Raw genomic sequence first — 22,857 nt, forward strand, 5'->3', positions numbered from 1 at the left:
CCAAGATGATTGGGACATATGAACAAGTCATGAATTGTGTGAACCAATGCATACCATCTCCTCTAGACTGATGTATTATCATCAAATAATTCTCCGAACTATTTTTTATATCTTTGATCAATCTGAAATGGAACAATTTCTCTCAAACATCTTCAACACACACACACACACACACACACACACACACACACTCACGCCCTCTAATACATCAATGATCGCAACACATACTTCAATTATCTTCTCCATGATAATATATACTATCATAAATTAGGTTGACATTAATGGGAACACATATTGCCAACAGTTTTACCCATATAATAAAAATAAAATACAACTTTCATATTTATTTTTCAATAGTATAAATATGTAAATTATATTATTATAAATAAGTAATTAGTCTTATATAAAGGGTTCTTATCATAGATTTCAACAATTTGCATATTAATATTTTAATTTTTGAATGTTTGACTTATTTATTCATATGTATTTTGATAAAATTAAGAAACCAATTTAATATGCAAACATTTGTAAGCACTTAGTAGTGGAGAAAATAGGATATATATATATATATATATATATATATATATATATATATATATATATATATATATATATATATATATATATATATATACATTAACTTAGAAATATTGAAGACACGTTAGAAAAAACGTATAATTTTCCTTATAAATCATCATTATCTTGTAACTTTAATGAACATAAGATTAACTCAAATACAATCCAATGGAAGCTTTTTATAAATGCATAGTTTTTTTTAATTTTATTTTTAATGAGAGAATTCATATAATATTTTAAGAGGTTATATAAACACATCTATATTATGTTTAGATAAAGGATTACACAACTTTCCACATTCACCAAACAAACAATTTTCTAGCTTAAATATAAATGCATAATTCATGAAAAAAATAATTTGTTTTTAATTATTATACCACGATGCGTCTTCATTATCTTTAAAAATAATCAAACATTTTTTAAGAGTACAATCTTTCCACCTTAGTTAAGGGCCTCCCTTAAAAAGAGGAAGCTTAATTTCATGAATATTTTCTAATTTATAATAATTATCTCTCATTTCATTAGAGATGTCCATTTTCTAAGGCCATTAATTTAGCTATCAAATCAAGAAGGATAAACATTTTAGAGTGGGAAATCGTTGGGAGTAGGTGAGCTATTGACCACTTCAACACTAGACACACGAATTGAATTTCCCTCAAGTTGGAGCATCATAGTGGCAAGTATTTCTAGCATTAATTTATTAAATTCATTTTCATTCAAAACTCCTCCTTCATCAGCTCTCACCATTTTAAAAACTTCTGAAATGATTTCATCCATCTGCATACATTCGCAACAAAATCTCATTAATAAATTCTTATAATTGTTATACTATTTATGAAAATATCAAATATGCCCTTTAGATATATTTCCACATATCCAAAATCTAAATTTTCATTCATTTTTTTTATTAAAAGCATAATCCGTCCAAACATATCTTCTATCGATGTAATATTTCCAATCCTTGAGATTGTAGAATTGTTTTAGTAGAAAATCATGTATAATTACTTTTTGTCAATATTTTGTATCATTATGATCCACCATTAGGACAAGAAGCAACAAAGAAATTTAGAAAAAAAAATCCAAAAATAATTCTACTAATGCAAAAACATTTTTTTTTCCTATTATGTGTTTCTATGCAATTGTATAAAAGTTTTCAACTATTATTCCCTATTATCAAATTCATAATCCATTAGATTGTAGAATTGTTTTAATAAAATAATTATGTATAATTACTTTTCTTCTATGTTTCAAATCACATTCCATGATCTATTATTAAGACAAGAAGCACTCAATCATCTTGATGATGGATCATAGAACATGATCTAAAACGTTGATGCAAAAATTACTACTAAATCTAATCCAAAAACTGCTTTTCCAAATTTAATGGATTATAGAAACTTGATGTCTTTAAAGAATAAGAAGCATCAAATAATTCTACACATTTTTTTACAAAAACAATTATAATAGTACCTTATACATGCATTTTCAATTTTAAAGTAAAAATACAAGCTTTAACATTTTTAAATTAATTTTCTATTATGTGCTCCTATATTATTGCATAAGTTTTGATTTTTTTCCCTAGTTCTCTGATTAAGAGAAAAGTATACAATAAATGGCTTAATTTCCTCTAAATGGTTTAATTCCCCAAATAATAGTGAGCTGTCTCAAATATTGTATCATATATAAATTAGATGTTCCCTTTTCAATTTTCATTTCTTTGGCAATTAAGCTCTCATCTAAATATGAGGAAGTATTTACTTCTATATAGTAAAGTAGAATGATTATATAAAAAAAAAATATTGGAATAAATCTATTATCATGTAGGGAACTACGTTGAACATGATATTTTTTTTCAATTTTTCTTAAGTTGTAACCAATTTGATTAAAAAGATATTGATATACTCTATTTTTTAACTCCCAACTTAGACATCAAAGGGACATGTATACATATATAGATTGTAAGGTGACCATATATCCCAACCAAACCATATTTTCTAGCAAACATCTAATTATATGTCCAAGAATGATGATTTCTTGTCCTTGAGCAAGTCACACAATAATAACTTTAAGTCTTTAGAAAAAAAAAAATTAAGGAAAGGAAAATGAGCTTCAATTAGTTTTCACAAGAGGATTACACTTCTTACAAATAGAATGAAGCAATCCAAAGCTAGTCAAGTTGCACAACAAGCAATTTCTATTGGCATTCTACTAAAAAATGTTATGTTGAGTAATCCTTATAACTAGAACAATTGGGCTTTATTACATGATAAATATACAATGAAAATATATCATGATTTATGAGCCAAAGTGCTTTGGTATTAACTTGCAACATAACCACCTTTTTCAAATTAGATCTAAGAGAAAAAAAAGTTAAGATTGTTCTATTATCAATGCAAGTCATTAGAAAACTTGAACAGTTCATTATTGATAATGGAAATCAAAAGAAGGTAAATTACTTAGGGTCTCAAAGGTCATAGCTATTGATGCATTACCCACAATTATATAATATGATTGGATAGTACATCTAAGGTTTTAGAATTGATCATTTGTACAAAATCAAGTCTTATTGTAACACCCATAAAAGCTTGTTATGTGTTCTTGGAAAACCATATAATTTTTCAATGCAATTAATAAATGAGTAAAACACTAAGAATGTTGTAATAGATTTTTAGTAAGAATTATTAATACATACCAAAAATATTCTTAAGAATTCACTTGTCAACACCAAAACTATAAGGAAACTAGATTTGATGAGAGGCGATATTGCATTTCAGAACTACCCCTAATAATTCACTTGTCAACACCAAATATTATACGAGAAACTAGATTTGGTGAGAGGTAATGTTGCTATTAGAACTACCCCTAGTAATAATTAATAGTAAGAAAACTGTATTCTTCATATCATCATACCTAAATTTAAGAGTGATTTTTAGTAGGCTGTGCTATTTTTTGCATCACATAAATAAACATAATAAGCTCATTATATATAACTAGCATAATGGTGGTAGACCACTTATTCCCAATCAATGATCAAGATATCACCATTTATGACACTCCAAGTAGCAATCTCATCTTTCTTATCTTCATTGAGAATACAATCTCATGTTCATGTAATGGACGCATTTTGCAGATGTTTTGTAGCTCTTTTATGTTGTATTTTATACGTATATTCATAATTTCTAGCTAGTAGATTTATTATGAATATATATATAAATATAAATAATACTTCTATATAAAATAATTTTATTAGAAAATAATGATTAAACAAACTGATTGGCACAATCTAAACTTTGATGATGCTTATAAAAGCAATTCTTGCAAATTAAGCGTTGCTTGCATTGTCATAAACTCAAGATGAAGCTTTGATTTGTGCATCTTCAAAAACGGTCCAAGCTAGTGACAATAATGGAGCAAAGCTACAGTTGCTCATTCTTGGTCAGTAGCTTTGTAAGAAGTTTGATATAAAATAAAATCAAAATATAGGGGGGCTCCTCTATCATTGTTAATGCAATTTCTGCTAATTTTTCCCCTAACTGAAACAACTTGCTTGCATTGGCAATTGCCTTATTCAATTCGTTGGAAGACTACACAATAAACCATGTGTTTTGAGAGAGAATGTGGAGGTGAAATTTCTCAGCAATCTGGTAATTAATAGCATTGATGATTTGATGGTGGATATGAGGGCAGAGACATGGGCTGCGTTGAAAAGACTGCTTGATTTTCCTGAATGAAAGGTTATTATTTTCAAGTTTGGCCAAGTTTGAATCGAATGGTGAATGAGGATTTTGAATCATAATGGCAATGAATCCTCATTCACCATTCGAATTGAATGTTGCATTCAATAAAGTTCACTTTTAAAATGTGTTAAAATGAGCCCATGGAATATGGCTCATTCTCCTACACCCTTAGCAATCATGTTGCTATCTCGCTCTTCTAGTTTTAAGGTGATGGATTCCCTCATTTTCGGTATTGTGGGTTAAATGATATGGACACTTAGGTTAGACTGGTTTGTGGACTGTCAGATGTCTTTCTTGGGTTACAGTTAAACAGTATGTCAATAATACAATTTTTTTCAAAAATTATAGATCGTTGATCATGAACAGCAGATTTAGCTGCGGCTTTGATTTTTTGAATTTTTTTGAAAAAGTCAATAACATAAGTTTTATAACCCTTTTTTGGAGCCAGTTTAGCCATGTCCTCTTTCTTGGGTATATTTTTTAAGCATGGTGATGGGGGAGCATTTCAAGTAAAAGAAATCTCATATCATTCAAAAATATTGTTTAGTTTTTCAATAAGGGTTATTTTTGGTAGGGTTATTATTTTTAATAAGTTGTTAGTTTTGCATGATATCTTACACAAACCTCCTAAATGGTAAAATAAAGCCAATGGTGAAGGAATTATCCTAATATATTGTGGCATTTGAAGGATATTTGAATTTTCTAGGAAATTTCTCCAATAAAACTTTGAATTTGCATTTTTGAAAGCTTTAGAGGCCTCAAATGGGTTCAAAAGTTGACCACAATTGTAGGTCTCCTCACAAGCTTTCCAACAATCTATGATGATTGAAGATTTGAAAGTTAGTTCGAAAGTCCTGGCTCCTAGAGCTTCACGTATTGGAAGTTCAATAAAATATTTTCTTAAGTCAAGTGGTCGATCAGGGTTTCGGTGCCCAAAAATAGGGGGTTTCACTTTCCAAGACATTCTATGATGGTTATACATTCCAAATTAAAAAGACAAATGGGGTTGACATAAGAGAGTTCCAGTAATGCAGATTGTGGCTTTAGCTTGCAATTTATTGTAATGAGAAAGCCCATATGGTTACAACATGTTATTTTTTGAATGTTGTAATTTCATGTCAAATTGTTGGGATGATAGAAAGCAATTGTTTCCTTTCTTACATTTTCTATTTATTTATTTGTTATTCTTGTGTTTGGGTTTGTAAGGGGGTACCTTCATCAAGTGGTATCACAATAGAAGTTTGTAAGTGTGTAAATAGATCACCCAACATGAGGCAATTTACACTAGGACTTTAGTTCTAGGTCTATGAGAAAAGTGAGAAAAATGCATCCACAAAGGAACCGTGGTGGAATAAATGTTGGTGTGAAAGATAAGGATTTTAGAGCCCTCTAGAGACAAGTTCTTGCAAGAGGAGTCGCATAGAGGAGTTGATATTAGGGAAAGAGATGAAAGTGACAATGAATTTGAAGAAGAAGGTTAGCTTGAAGAACAAGAAGTAGACAAAGATCCTAATGAGGCTAGGTTTTTTAGGGCCATTTCCAAGATTGGAAAAAGGTCAAAGATTGAAGTTTTCACCTTTTCTGGAAATCTTAATCTATAAGAGTTGATCGATTGGATCAGTGATATGGAAGAGTATTTTAAGTATGAAGAAGTAGAAAATCCTGAGAGGGTCATGTTTGAAAAGACCAAGCTAAAAGGTCATGCCAATGTTTGGTGAAAAGAAGTTCAATTAGAAGGAAATAGAAGAGGAAAGGAGAAAATAATGACATGGGATTGGAGGGTAGAAAAACCGAAAAGATAACTCATTCTTGTTGATTATGAGCTCGATTTGCTAAAAAAATATGCAAGGGTTGAAGAAAGAAAAAAAATCTATCAAGGAGCATGCAAAAGAGTTATATTGAGTCCTAATTAGAACATGTCATTCTAAGGCCAATAAGGAGAAAGTTGTTTGTTACATAAATGGGTTGAAGCCAAGTATCCAAGAAAAATTGAGTTTGGTAAGAATGTCTACCATTGAAGATGCATATCAATTTTCTTTGAAGGTAGAAGAAAAGTTGAACCAAATATTTGAGAGCAAGAAAAATGGAAGTGGGCATGGTGGAAGAGTTGGAAGACAACCTTATGGAGGCCAAAATGAAGATCATAAGAAGAATGAAAAATCTAGTAGTAGTTAGAATCAAAGGGGAAATAATGTGTATTGTCTCTGAGATCAAAATAATGGAGATCAAAGAGGAAGAGGAAGAGAAAAAGGGCAAGGACTAAGAAGAGGAGGATTCCATGGAACATGTTTCTAGTGCAGAGAAGGACATAGAGCCTATGATTGTCCCCACCATCAAGGGAGGACAAATAGAAGACCAGAGGGTAATGCACGAGTTGCCCATGTAGATTGAGATGTTGAGTTTTCACATTTTGAAGATGTAGAGAGATGAGAGGTTCTTGTTACAAGAAGAGCCTTGCTTAATTATGTTAAAGAACCAACCCAAAGGGAAATTTTCTTTGGCACAAGATGTAAATGTAATGGTAAGGTTTGCAATGTTATTATACATGGTGGCACTAGTAATAACCTTGTTTCAGACGAAATTCTGAGTAAAATTGAAGTTAGAGAGAGGAAGGCATCAGAGTCCCTACTGGATTGCTTGGTATCAAAAGGATCACAAGGATTTGATCATGAACAATGTTTGGTAAAGTTTAAAGTTGGACATTATCATGAGGTATTATGTGATATTATGTATGTGGATGTTTGGCATATGTTGTTAGGGAGACTATGACAATTTGATCATCATGCAATACATGATGGGTATGAAAATACCTATACTTTGACAAAGGATGGAGTTCAACACAAGATGAAGTCAGTCAAGGAGGCAAAGGAAAACATATGCAGAAATGCAAGAATATGTTTAGTTGATGGAAGAAAAACTCTAAATGGCGTGAAGCATGAGCATATATGTTTTTCTTTAATTCCTAAAGCTAGCAAAAAAGAAGTAGAAGATATATATGTGGAGGTTGTAAATTTTTTGGATGAGTTTTAGGATATTGTATCTCATAATGTACCTAATGATTTACCACCAATGAGAAAGATTAATCATCAAATGGACCTAATTCCACGGGAGCTTCACTAACTAGGCAATATTTTATCACGTGTGTTCATATTGGGGGGTTTAGTATCTCGAAAATGAGGGTACAATATATTGTGTATCGGTGAAAATAGGGGGGGGTTTATTTGGGCTAAGAAAAAATGCAATATTTGGTGAAAATAGGGTGACTTTTAATTTAGGTTGTGTATTGGGAGAGGGTGACAAAAAAGGAGTTTAGGGCAATATTTTTTGAGAATAGGGGGATTATTTGGTATGCCATGAACACACTTGATATAACCCAAGTTCATTAAGTGAAGCTCCCGTGCCTAATTCCTAGAGTCAATTTTCTCTAGTAGAGAGTGAAGAGTTAAATAGACAAGTGCAAGAGGTGTTGCAAAAAGGGTCGATTCGAGAAAGTTTGAGTTCATGTGCAGTACCTACGGTATTAGCACCAAACAAGATTGGGTAATAGAGGATGTGTACAGACTCCCGAGCTATTAATAAGATTAGTGTCAAGTATAGATTTCACATGTCAAAGATGGATGATATTATGAATTGTTTGAGTGGAGTTGAGTATTTCACAAAGATAGATCTAAAGAATGGATATCACCAAATCCATATTAGAGAAGGATATAAATGGAAAACAAGCTTCAAAACAAAGGAGGACTTGTACGAATGGTTAGTCATGCCTTTTGGGCTAACCAATGCACCAAGCACATTCATGCGGCTCATGAACAAGTTATTAAAAGAGTGTTAGGGTAAGTTTGTTTTTATTTACTTGGATGATATTTTGATTTTTTGGAGGAGCATAAAATGCATATTCCTAGGGTCTTTGACAAGTTAGGAGAAGAAAGGTTGTTGATTAACCTGAAGAAGTGTAATTTTGTGAAGGAGTTAGTGTACATGGGATTTATTGTCTCAACAAATGGTATTAAAATGGAGATCTAGAGAAAGTAAAGTCTATCCTTGAATGACCTACCCCAAGGAGTTGTATTGAGGTGAGATCTTTTCATGATTTGGCTAGTTTTTAAATAAAGTTTATCAATAATTTCAGTAGTATTTGTGGACCCCCAACTAAAACAATGAGAGGGGATAGAAAAGAGTTTAAGTGGACTACAAGAGCAGCAAAGAGTTTTATTTTGTTGAAAAGAAAAGTTATAAACCAACCTATTTTGGCACTTCCATATTTTAATATGGTATTTCGGTAGATTGTGATGCTAGTGGCATTGCCATTGGAGCTATTTTGAGTTTGCCATTGGAGCTATTTTGAGTTAAAAGGGTAAACCCATTGCTCATTTCAATTAAAAGTTGAATGATGCCTATAGCATCATAAATTGTAACCAATCCAATTTACACCTCATGTTTGTGCTCCTACTTGAGTGTGCCCTATCTCCATCCCCTCTCTAGGTTTATTTTGGTCCCTTTTCCAACCCCTAATGTCATGAAAATCATTGAGTGGGCCCCATCTTGGAGATCCCTCCCCTATTTATTGGTTGGCAAGTCTTGTTTGCTGGAGAAACAGGGCATGGAGCTCCTTGGTCTAGACCAGGGCACCCCAAAACGCCTTGGTCTCCCTTAAACAAGCCCCAATTTGAAATGGGGTAGGCCCTTTCTCTCCTCAATAGAATTTGGTCCTTGTGGCTACACTTGACCATTGGAGGTTGGCCTAATTGATAATTTACCTAGGGAACCCGATATAAGGACGTCTTATCAATTTATTTTGGGATCCACTACATACCTAAAGTATTTGTGCATCTATCAAGCATTCATCATCAAGCGTTTTCAGATATTCAAGGTAGCATTTCATCCTTCAAGAATTATGGAGCAAAATTATATCAATCTTCATGCAAGCATGTGTATGTGATTAGGTTTTTTCATGTTCATGTGTTTTTCATGCCATTACATTCAACATTTGTGATTACATTCAAAGAGAATTGCATCATCATCAATAATTGTAGATACTGGGTATATCTCCTTAGCATTTACTTAAGTATTTACATTATTAAATTTGAGGTTAATTCCTAAACCAGGGTTTGACCTAAGGCAAACCCCTATCCACAACCCTATTTCCTTTCTTTATGTGTGCAGGGAATAGGCTCAAGAGCTGTAATTTGGGATTCTAACAGAGTCAACTGTGTCGAACAAGTTTGACTTTCGATGGAGAAAACTTTGGAGGACCAGAGTGAATCTATACTACCTAGTCCTAAAAAATTAAGTCAAACTTATAGGAATAAGTTCTAAATATCTTATTTTTCCTAGATCTTAGTTTGTGGCTCCATGGGATATTTATAGCAGTCTATTTTTTATAATTTACTTCTTGTCATTCTTTGTTTTACCCTAATTTCACAATTATCATCCAATCTTCAACTAGAAAGAGGGGGTAGACAAATAACTAGTGAATCTAATCAGAATTTCAACCCTTTCCTTATTTAGATTATGGCTAGATCTATTAGGTTCACCCCTCTTTCAATTTAGTGGTCCCCAAAGAAATATTAGTGGTCTTACTATCCTTTTTGGTGAAACCCTAGTTTTTCCACCATTACATTTTGGTGAACTCAATGCATTTCATTCTTATTTTTGATTTGTTGTCTTAGATATGATTTATATGCACTTTAACATTCAAATTCGCACTCATAGATCATATTTACAAAATTGAATTACATAAATTAGAGGTTAATTTCATAAAAACCCTAATTTATTTTCTTAAATTTGACTTCTGGGTTGCATAATTGTTTGATTGTGTTTTTCAGATCTAGTTCATTCTTACATTGCATCTTCTAATTTGCATGTTTCGAAACAATAAAAAATAAAAAAATTATTTCATGCATTGTTATGTGTGTTTAGATTAGTCCCTTTATGCTTTGTTTCATTACATTATCTTTTTTCATTGCAAATTTCCTTTTTTAAATTAGAAAAATGTCAAATTTCTTTTTACAAAACTTTACTACCTTTAATGAGTCATTTAGTACCTATGACTTTGATTTTTTATCTTGTTCATTTTGGAATGCTAATACAAGATAATACTATCAATAATCTCCCTTACAAAGATACTTTGGTGCAAGAGGTTGCTCTTAAGCTACAAAGATTTAAGATATATGAAAATCCCCTTTATGAACCTTTCAATGATTCCTTTCCCAAAGTTTCTCTCCCTAAAGAGGACATATTGATGCAAGAAGATATTTTTAACACTTCTCTCAATGATCTCCCTCTTTAGGATGAACCATTGGAGAATGATGGTGAATATTCTCTTAGTATATCCCCCCCCCCCCAACATGAGAGTACTTTGATGAAAGAGGATGATATTATGGTAAAAGAGGGTGATATGATTGACAATTCCCTTAGTAACACCTCACCTTCTATTCATTTCAATAACTTTCCCCCTACATATGCAACATCAATGAGATATGATTGTCCCTTTCCTAAGGTTTGTCATGAAGATACTTTAGAGCAAGATGATAATACCATTTCCCATCATTATAATGTTTCCAATGCTCTATCTCCTAAAGATGAAGAACCTAACCAAGATCAAATCAATGTTTTTGAGAAGCCCGAGGTTGTTGTCCACCTTCATCAAGATGTCTCTCAACCTCACCAAAAACCAAAAATTGTTGTAAAGGATGGAGTGAACCATCAACCTGATTATCATGCAGTGCCTTACACATATAATAATGAAGTATTTACTTTAGAAGCTGAAAAGAACATACAAATTGAATCACAATATACTTTGTTAGTTCCTACAATCCTCTCTCCAATTTAGACAAATACACCATCTCCTACTAAAGATGTTCCTAAAGAAGAACTCTTGGAGGATGATTGGGGGTGATTAGATTTTACACCTTCTTTTTATAGAAAATCTAACATGCCTAAATTTGATACTCAAAATCTGTATCCTAACACATGTCTAGATATTGATTGGGCCTCTTTAAACTTTAAATTAATCCCACCCAAGAGAAAACCCTCTCCCGATCCTACACATGGATACAATGGATAAGTTTTAGGATGTGTGAAACAAAGTCTTGAAAGTCATGAGAAATCACACTTTTCTAATGAAAAGATAGGTTTCCAACCTCTTCCTTTGTCAACATCCCCTCCTCCATTTTCTCGTGAATCCATGTCTTCTCATTCAAATATGGCATTACAACAAGATAATGTTTTGTCTGATCTTTTCATCACACAACCTAATTTCTCCACTTTGGCCTAAACAAAGAAAGAAACATAGACAACATTTTGAAAAGGATACTTTTTGCAAGTATAATTAAATCCATGGTCATTTTACTAATGAATGTCAAGATTTGCAAATTAAAATACAACAATATATTGATTTAGGTATCATAAAAATAACATGTGATAATGAATGGCATATTTCTCATAATCATTTCAAATAGTATTCAAGTTCCTATTATGTTGCTCCTGACTATGTGACATTGTTAGCTTACCTATTGAAGGCTCATTGTCATTCATGGTAGTATAATTTTAGGTGCAATAATACTTAGTGAGAAACATAATAGTTTATTTATTCTTGTCTCCATGCTTGGGAGGCAAGAATAATTTTCTCTCTTTCCTTTTTCTAAGGAAACACTTTTTCTTGTATGAGTTGCATTGTTTATAACATGATGTCCTTTCTTGCATATAATTATCCTTCATGCAATTACACGTGTGTTCCTTGGGTAGGACCTATTCCTTGCTTGAAACGATACTTTTCTTATGAATAAATATCTCCTTGGAGGTTGTGCAATCCTTCTCTTTGTTCCTATGCTTGGAGGGCATTGATTTTTCTTATCCTTTCTAAGGATCTACTTTTCCTTTGTTGAGTGGTGTTTTCTTATGATATGATGTTATTCCTTGTGTGAAGTGGCTTGTTTCTCAAGGATTCTCTATTATGTAAGAGGTGTACATCCTTGTGTACAGCCTCTTCTTCACTTGGAAATCTATGTTTATCATAAATAAATCCCTCACTTTGGGTCAAAAGTGTGTCGTCCTTCATCAATAATCCCTTTTATCTAGTAATAGGGGGAAGGTATGAATTCTTGTTCTCCTTCCTTTCTTGTGGTCAATAATGTTTTTTTTTCAAAACCTTCTCTTGGAGGTAAATGTCTTTTGAGCAAAGATCTCTTTCTCCTTCTCCTCCTAAGGATTCCCTTTACACTTGCTGCAAGATATCTCTTTTACAACTATCTTTTCCTTGCTTATAAGAGTAATGCCTCTTTAGCTTGGATTTAGGAACATTGTTGCCTAAAAGGATATCTCCTTGGCATTGAAGGTGTGTATCCTTATTTTTAAGCTTCCTTAAGACATCAACATAGCACTATGTTGACATCTTAAGGGGGGGCATTGCATATCGCTCTCTTTGTACCATATTTTTGTACTATATTTTGCATGTCTTAAACAAGGTGTTCATTCTCGAAACCAAACCAACAAGTCTTATACAAAATGTTTTATTTCCAAAACCAAATGCAACCTTTTTTATATGTTTTATACAGGGTGGGCATTGTTGAAATCAAACCAACAAGTCTTATATGAGATGCTTCATACCCAAAACCAGGCATATTATTTTTATTTCATGTCTTATACAGGTTATTTCATGTTTTAAACTAGACCAACAAGTCTTATACGAGATGCTTAAATCTTGAAACTAGATAGCAGCATATGCAGTAGGGTGAGTTGACTAGCATAGCACAACTTGCTAGACCATTCAACTCTTCCTATTTCAAAGAGTGGAAATAGCATAACACAGCTTGCTAGACTATTCTGACTCTCCCTCTTTACATGAATCACACAACATAATACAACTTGTTTTCATGTGAGTATTCATGTTCCTGTGGGTCACCTAGCATAACATAGCTTGCTAGCATGTGGCATCCATGTCCTCTCTTTTTTCTTCCCCATGAGCTCATAGCTTTTCTATTTGTGGATCATGGTATTTGATGCATGCTCTTTCTCCTTTTATGTGATCGCTTGTGTTCTTGTGATAGCATTCTGAGAAGGATATTAGTCGCTAAGACATTTAATTATCGAGGTCTCTTCAACTAATTAACTTGGAGCCTTTTTTAGTACTATCCCCTTGTGTTGTGTGTCTTTGTCTTTGTCTTGGGTTGTGTGTCCTTGAATATGATTGTGTGAGTTAAGATCTTAAGATTGGGGGCTTGGTTCCTCGAAATTAGTGATGTATTATCTCCTTGTGATCTCGCTCCTAATTGATCATCTCTCTCATCTTTTTACTTTACCGCAAGTATTTGTAGAGGCTCATACTCTTGTTACAACGGGGGCTAAAAGTAACATCATAAATTATAATTGATCCAATTTACACCTCATGTTTGTGCTCCTACTTGAGCATCTCCTATCTCCATCCCCTCTCTAGGTATGTTTTGGTCCCTTTTTGAACCCTTGGTGTAATGAAAACCATTGAGTGGGTCCCATCTTGGGGATCCTCCCCTATTTGTTGATTGGTAGGTCTTGTTTGTTGGAGGACCAAAGCACCCCAAAACACCCTGGTCCCTCTTAAACAAGCCCATATTTGAAATGGGGCATGCCCTTTCTCTCCTTGATGGCATTTGGTCCTTGCAACTACACTTGACCATTGGAGGTTGGCCGAATTGGTGATTTTCTTAGGGAACCCTCTATAAGGACATCCTATCAATTCATTTTGGGATTCATTACATACCTAAAATATTTGTGCATTCGTCAAGCATTCATCATCAAGCATTTTCAGAGATTCAAGGCAACATTTCGTCCTTCAAGCATTATGGAGCAAAATTATATCAATCTTCATGTAATCATGTGTGTGTGATTAGGATTTTTCATGTTCATGTGTGTGTCATGCCATTAAATTCAACATTTGTGATTACATTCAAAGAGCATTGCATCATCATCAACAGTTACATCTCCTTAGCATTTACTTCAGTATTTACATTATTCAATTTAAGGTTAAATCTTAAACTAGGGTTTGACCTAAGACAAACCCCTATCCACAACCCTATTTCCTTTCTTTATGTGTGTAGGGAACAAACTTAGGAGCTATACTCTAGGATTCCAACAAAGTTGATAGCGACAAACAGGTTCAACTTTTGATGGAGAAAAATTTGGAGGACCAGGACGAATCTGTACTACATGGTCCCAAAAAATTAGGCCGAACTTTTAGGAAGAGGTTCTAAATATCTTGTTTTGCCCATAACTCAATTTGTGGTTCCATGGCACATTTGTAGGAATCTGTTTTCGATAATTTACTTCAATCATTCCTTGTTTTACCCAAATTTCATAATTATCATCCAATCTTCGATTGGAAAGAGGGGGCAAAAAAATAACCAATTCATTTAATCATAATTTCAGCCCTTTCCTTATTTGGATTGTGGCTATATCTATTAGGTTCAACCCTCTTTCAATGTAGTGATCCCCAAGGAAAGATTAGTGGTCTTACTATCCTTATTGGTGAAACCCTAGTTTTTCCACCATTACAATGCCAAGAGAAAATATTTTGTTAATGATCAAAATTTTTATGCTATTGTTCAAGCATTGAAGAAATAGAGACAATATATTTTGCTAAAAGAGTTTGTTTTATTCACTGATAATCAAAGATTTATGGTATTTGAATAGTCAAGGAAAGTTGAATTTAAGGCATTTGAAATGGGTTGAGTTTTTGCAAAGTTACACTTTTGTTTTGAAACATAAGAGTGGAAAGACTAACAAATTTGTAGATGCCTTGAGTAGAAAGCAAAATTTGTCAGCATATATGCAAATCAAAGTTGATGGACTGCATGCACTCAAGAGTTTGGATTCAAAGGATCCTGATTTTGGAGATGCTTGGAGAGCTTGCATGGAGCCTATTAATTTAGGAAAGATAAGGTTCTTGGATTTTATAATCCAATATGGGATTTTATTCAAAAGAAGTCAATTGTGCATTCTAAAGTGTTCCATGAGGGAGAACCTAATTAAGGAAAGCATAGTGGAGGGTTGGCTAGACACTTTGGTCGAGATAAGACCATTGCTCTTGTTAGTGAGCATTATTATTGGCCACAACTATAGAAAGATGTTAAGAAATTTTTGTAGAGTTGTAGAGTATGTCAAATGGCAAAAGGAACTAGACAGAATATAGGGATATATCAACCATTACTTGTACTAGAGAGGTCATGGGAGGATATTAGTATGGGTTTTGTTCTTAGTTTACCGAGGACTCGGAGAGGACATGATTCCATTTTTGTAGTGGTGGATAGATTCATGAAGATGACACATTTTATTCCTTGTAAGAAGACATGATGTTGTTCATGTGGTAGAGTTAATTTTCAAAGAGGCAGTGAAGACTACATGGTCTACCAAAGAGTATAGTTTCAGATCAAGACACTAAGTTTGTTGGGTACGTTTGGAGAACATTCTGGAAGAAGTTGAAGAAACATTTGAGGTTCAATTCAATGCACTATCCACAAATGAATGAGCAAACTGAAGTGGTGTAACTTGTTGAGATGTTGAGTAGGAGATAAACCCAAGGGATAAGATTTGATTTTACCATAGGAAAAGTTTGCATACAATAATTATGCAAATTATAGGAGCACTGGTAAATCATCATTCCATATTTTATATGGAAGTAATCCCATAAATTCATTAAAGTTAAGGAAAATGGACAAAGGATAAAAGAGTAGCATTGAAGCTAAAGACTTTGTAGAGCACCTAAAGAATTCAAATGAAGAGGTGAGAAAGCATATTAATGAGATGAATATTTAGTACAAGGCTAAGACAAATCAAAAGAGGAGATATAAGGAATTCCAAATTGGATATGAAGTCATGGTTCATCTAAGAAATGAGAGGTTTCCAATGGGAGCATATACTAAGTTGAAAATAAAAAAAATTGGGTCATGTAGAATCCTGAAGAAGCATGATTCATGAAATGTTTATGAGGTAGAATTGCCAAGTAGACTTAACATTTCACCTATGTTTAATATCCCAGATTTGATAGAGTATCATAAAGGGGGAATTGAAGATTAAATAGCAAAAGCACAGTGGAATATTCCACCACTTACTTTAGAAAAGTGGGAGATAGAAAATATCTTCGATAGTCATGTGGATAGAAACACAAGAAACATGCAATATGAAGTACGACGTTAAATGGAAAGTAAGACCTATTGAAGATTCATCATGGCTATCTAAGGTAGAGGTTGGTCGTCTAAGTTTTCCTCATAACACCAAATATGTGATAAGGTCACTTCTCAAATTACCCCAAGTGTCTGATGCGGGAGCATTTAGGGTGTAAGAGAAATCTCACATCACCCAATAAAATTGTTTAATTTTTCAATAAGTGTTATTTTTGGTAGGGTTACTATTTTTGCCAAGGTTACTATTTTTAATAAGTTGTTAGTTTTGCATGAAATATCACAGAAACCTCTTGAATGGTAAAATAAAGCCAATGGTAAAGGAATTATCCCAATATATTGTGTAATTTGAGAGATATTCGAGGTTTCTAAGAAATTTCTCAAATAATACTTCAAATGCAATTTTGTGGGCTTTAGAGGCCTCCAGTGGGCTCAAAAGTTGACCAGAGTATACGTTAGCCCACTCTGTTATTATAAGTCTCCTCGCAAGCTTTCAAATGATATATGATGATTGAATATCCAATGGTTGGTTTATTAGTTATGGCTCCTAGAGCTTTGCATATTGGAAGTTCAATAAAATATTTTCTTAAGTCAAACATTGGTCGGTTAGGGTTTTGGTACCCAAAAAAAAGGGATTTCACTTTTCCGAACATTCTATGATAGTTATACATTATAGATAAAGAAGATGAATGGGGGTGACAGATGACAGTTTCAGTAGTGCAGATTGCGTCTCTGGCTTGCAGATTATTGTAATGAGAAATCCCATACGGTTTTAGCATGTTATTTTCTGAATGTTGCAATTTCAAGCCATTGGGGTAACAAAAAACAAGTGTTTCCTTTCTCGCACTTTCTATTCTTTTCTCTATTATTGTTATGTGTTTGGGTTTGTAAGGGGAGTACCCTTCATCAATAGGTTGAAATTATTGTTCAAAGTGTGCAATGGTTTGTTTTGATTAGATAAGCACGAGAAGGGCCTAAACCCATTACAAAATAGCTATATTTCACTACTTATGAAATATGAATCAATGAATTATTCAACAACTATATAACTTTGAATCCTCATAAAACATCATAATTTGATACATTCCAGAAAATAGAACTCCTACTTACTAATCAACCTATTCATATCATATTTTTTTTAATAAAATTTAATTGATAAAAATAAGATATTGAGATTAATATAAACATAAATATAATTAAGGTAACAAAATAAAGAAAACAATTTGTATCACTATACCTGTTTAACAGCTCCTAGAGGGGGTAAGTCAACTGAAGGGGCCAAAATATCTAGCCCCACTCGAAGATACCCTCTTGGAAGAACTCCATGTTGATCTTTTGATAGTGAATTCCAAGTCATTTGGAGCACCTGCCATAACCCACAAAAATCCACAAAATGTCGACATTGTTTTATTTCATTGCTTTTGCTAAATGTTAATAAATTCTCACTCCTTAATTTAGATGTTTTATTCATTACCTTTTCTAGTTCAGACTTTTGATGCAACAATCGTGTCACACCTTTCCCATCATAAGTTTTTTCACTACGTGCCACAGTGATTGGTGTAGCCTTCAATTGGAACGTGGCATGTTCCACCACCTTCTTAAAAATCTCTATGAATACCACCTGGTTCATATCTCCACATGGTGCCTGCAAATCTATACATGTGGCTTGGGATTCTATCGCTGGTTTCACTATATTTTTCATCACCTGTGAGACGATTCAAAAGCATTTGATTACTAGCAAGATCAAAATAAAGATTGGTTTTTATGTGGCTCTTCAAAGTATCTTCTCTATTGAAATAGTTGCTATGGTTTACCTTCTCATATCTAATTATTTTTTAACAATGACTCATTTTTGTCACAATTTTTTTTTTTAATTGAGTGAATGAATGTTTGGATAAAACAAAATAAGAATTAAGAAATAGATTTTAGTTATCTTCTCTATTTAAGCCGTTGCAATGGTTTGTCTACTCATATCTAAAAAAAGAGCAATGGAGACAAATAGATCGCTTAAAGTTGCCACTAAAAAAAAATTGAATGACAGAAAGAAGATTTGGATAATACAAAGTAAAAAATAGTGAATGGTTGAAAAAATAGAATATCTTATTGAATGTAGACAATAAAACATTTATCATTGATAAATTCTACATGGTTATGTGAGATAAGTTATCAAGGGAAAAAGAAGGAATATTATCTTTGATGAATTTAACTCTACATATAATTACCACAAGAAGTTTATGTAGGGGCAAATGCCACTTAGAGAGCAAAAATGCCCATGTAGTCCATTTGAATGGTAATTTTCATCATCTTCAATGTGAAACAAGAATATGAAAGGAACTAAATGAAGAAAGAAAAGAGAACATATTGTACCCTTTAGTTGAATGCCAATTCACGTCATCTTCAATTTTAAACAACAAGATGGAAGAAACTAAACAAAGAATGAAAAAAGAACATGATGTGTCATTTCGCTATATAATAAATGGATGAAAAAGACACAAAAGAAGAATGGGAGGAGAAGATATATGTCTTTTTTCACATCCAGAACAATAGAGTCAAACAAAACATCTTATTTAGAATGTAAAACTTAAAATGAAATTCCAACAAGAGATGTGAAACAAAAATATGGAAGAAACTAAACAAAGAATGAAAAGAGAAGATAATGTGTCTTTTTATTGTATAACAAGTAGGGGAAGAGCACCAATAGCCGTCATAGCTAACTTCACGCACCCATAGATCCTAAACGGTACATTGGATTTTGATTAACTGCTTATAGCTATTGATCTGGTTTCTGGGTAGTAATGATGCACGTTGTGGAATCAGTTATGCGTACAAAGGTCAAAAAGTACACATTTCAAAGTGTCGCCTAATACCTAACTAAAGATGTTCCAGTAACCGTCCACTCAAAATCGCTAGTACTTGTGGACAAATGTCCCAATAGTTTTGCACAAATGTTCCAATAGTGGTGCACAAATGGGCCAATTATGAACAATAAATTACAAAAAATGATCCGCTATTGGTACAAAATGATGTTTTCACTATGACAGCTATTGGGGGGTCAATATGGGAATAAGTGTGCGGGTATTGCAACTATGTTAGCTATTGGTGCTCTTCCCCTAGATGAAAGAGACCAAAAGAAGAATGTGAAGAGAAGATACATGTTCTTTTCACAGCTATAACAAAAGAGTCAAAAAAAACATCTTGATTAGAATGTAAAACTTAAAATGACATTCAAACAAGAAATAGAGTTTAAAAAACATTTCAGTTTAGAATGTAAAACTTAAAATGACATTCAAACAAGAAATAGAATTAAAAAAATATCTCAGTTAGAATGTAAAACTTAAAATGACATTCAAACACAAAATAAAATAAAATATATATCTTAATTAGAATGTAAAACTTAAATTGACATTCAAATACCAAATAGAATCAAGAAAACATGTTAGAATGTAAAACTTTAAATGACGTTCAAACAAGAGATAAGAATACTTCAGCAGTAGTTTCTTAAACAGTTTAGCCAATTGAAAAAAGAAGAGCAAAAATCTCTTTCTTACAGTTTCATCTGATATAGGAGGCATGCCCTTGTCCACAGGGATACTTCCCAAAGCTTGAACTAAAAATGTCTCTATATTTTTCTCTGCTTGGTCTGTTGACAACTGAGAATATACAGCCACTGCAAATGCCTCAAACTCGGGGCTGTTGACATAACTTTGCAATTCTTGGCCAGTGATGGTTTGAATAAAGATTGGATCCCTTTCCAGCCCATCCGCCATGCCCAAAAGAAAATCAGCCAGAACAGAGCTAAATTCCTCTTTGCTTATACGCTCCTTTCCATGTAAAAATTCTTTGGTCACCTGAATCCAGAAAAAGATCCAAGATCAGAATTTCAATAACAGGGGAATTGGAATTGTAATTGAATGGTAGTATAATCTATGTAAATATTGTTTAATGTTTCTAAATTTAATTGTGTATAGATTTTTTATCATCAATGTTTGAGATCGCAGTACATCATCTATCATCAAAATGAAAGAATTCAAGATGAATCACATATGATCCGAAATGTTTTGATGATACTCATTCTGATGATAAATCATATATGTAATCCAAAATATTGATGATCCGTACACAATCAAATTCAGAAACATTAAACAACGAAATAGAAATTGTAACTTATAAATGAATCTAAACATACCTCTTCATAAATGTGATCAGAATCCGGTGAAGAGCCCCTGGATGGCAAACCTAGCGCTTTGCCTATGTTAGAGACAATGGGCTGAAGCTCCTCCACATTCAAGTTCCCACTTTTATCTTTATCCAACTCACAGAATTTCTCGTCCACAAATCTCTGAAAGGTCTCTTTATTCTCCACCAGCTGCCTGATTTCAGATCCATCCACCACAGTACCTGTACTCACACTGCTCTCCATGGTTTTCTTTTGGAAAAACTAAAAGAAATGTGTTTAACCCCCTTGAATTGCTGTGAAGAAACTCTGAGAGTAGCCATTATAATGTTCTGGCAGATCTTTCTAGAAAGACCGGGAACCCACCATTCCAGGTGGGTCTGGATGATGGTCTGTGCAATTATTTGGGTGTCGGTACACACACGATTGCAACTGTTGAATCAAGGGCTTCCATAAATTCGTTGCTACCACAGGATTTGAATGTGTGATCTGGTCTCTGCTTTCTACCAAACTTTCAAATTTGTTGACCACCAAAAGGGATTTTTCATTAGAAGATCAAACACGTTTGTTTGGATTTAAATCACATTGACGCGTGGAGATTTTGAGCGTTTTTTAACTGGTCTAGAATAATGTATGGGATAGAAAGTTTCAGCTCTTTTAGCACATTTAGTTTAATAATGAGTTCTATCATTTTCATAAATTATTTTTAAATCAGTGAGGGAATGTCCATATGAGCTTCTGGATTAGATTGTGTGAGCTCTTTTGTATCAACGTTTCGGATCACACTCTTGTGATTCATCATCAGGATGAAAGCATAGAGAGAGCACAAGGAGAAAATGATGGATCAAGAGTGTGATCCAAAACTTTGATACAAAAAAGCTCACACAATCTAATCCAGAAGCTCATATAGACATTCATGAACTCTGTCATTTTTCTAAACTATTTTTTAAATCAGCGAGGAAATTTGGAGGTTTTAAATTCACCTATGTCATTTATATAAATTATTTTTAAATCAGTGAGAAAAAATTTCAAAGGTTTAAAATTCATGATCATATACATGTTTTTTTATCATATATATTGAAAATATATTTGAAATTTAAATATACAGTCTGAGTTTTCTTTGAGGGGGATAACTTGTGTTCTTAAAAGAGAGGTCATAGGGGGAACCCATAAACAGATTGTTTGGCATTGTGGACTACCATTTTTTTTCTAAAATGATGAAAATTAAAATGTTCAAATATGAGGGCTACACAAAGTGCTTTCTAGACTTTAACTTTTTTTAGTATTACAAAAACTACTTAAAATTAACACTATGTTATGTATGCTCGATATTGGTTTGCTAATTTTTAAATAAATATATATTTTTAATTAATTTGTAAAGTGGACATGGAGATAGAGTTCAATAGATTGTATATATTTTTAGAATTTGCAAACGCCTTTGTGGGCATTGACATTTAAATCCAACCCTTAGGCTTGGATGCCCAAGTCAAATCCAACAACCTTAAGGGTTGAAAATACCCAAAGTAGATAATAACATGAGTGAGTTATAATGCGCTCGTGTTTGCAAAAAGAAAAATTGCCTCTTTTTCCCTTCCCATCTCACTCTTCTTCCTTTTATAGCTCACATTATCCCTCTTCCTTAGACTATATACATAAAATAAACATTTTAAGTAAAAGTGGTATTTATATATGGGTATATGTGTTCTTATATTTTAATTTATATTTCATTTGTATAGTTTCAGGATGTTTGAGAATGGTTTTGGATTTCTAAGAGTTATTATACAAATTTAGGTTTTGGAAGATTTATAATTTTATGGACTTCATCAAATTTTAGTAATGGAAAGCTCCTATCATTTTGCAATTGTTTAAGGGTAATCGTAACTATTAAAAAGAATCATCAAACTTCTCCTTAAAAAATAGGACCTATTCTTCTACAAGAGACCAAAAAATGGAAGGGGTAAGCACCCTCATGCACCATGTTAAGAACCAAAATCCACACATAGCTAAAAAAAAACCTTTGAATTAAGAAGATAATCAAGCTATCTATATCTTTATCTCTTCATTTACCTTTATCAATTTCTCTATGTCTTCTTTGATATTCATCTCTACCTCTATCTTTCACTTTTCATCTCAATCGCTATATACCTCTCACTCTCTCTATCCATCCCTCCCTCTTCCTAGAGCAATATATCTATATCCATGTTTGCCTCTACTTATC

At 32.9% G+C, this 22,857-nt stretch overlaps 1 protein-coding gene across 1 annotated transcript; it reads right to left on the reverse strand.

Annotated features, from left to right (window-relative positions):
• Positions 1 to 917: 917 nt before the first annotated feature.
• Positions 918 to 21,150, reverse strand: LOC131027351 (uncharacterized). The gene is made up of 5 exons (XM_057957387.2): positions 20,652 to 21,150; positions 20,014 to 20,313; positions 17,940 to 18,170; positions 17,703 to 17,831; positions 918 to 1,353 (listed from the first exon to the last, which is right to left on the reverse strand). Exons 1-5 carry the CDS (start codon positions 20,883 to 20,885, stop codon positions 1,159 to 1,161), a joined length of 1,089 nt encoding a protein of 362 aa, XP_057813370.2. The 5' UTR covers positions 20,886 to 21,150; the 3' UTR covers positions 918 to 1,158.
• Positions 21,151 to 22,857: the final 1,707 nt, after the last annotated feature.

Source organism: Cryptomeria japonica, chromosome 3 (assembly GCF_030272615.1).
Source record: "Cryptomeria japonica chromosome 3, Sugi_1.0, whole genome shotgun sequence".
NCBI lineage: Eukaryota > Viridiplantae > Streptophyta > Pinopsida > Cupressales > Cupressaceae > Cryptomeria > Cryptomeria japonica.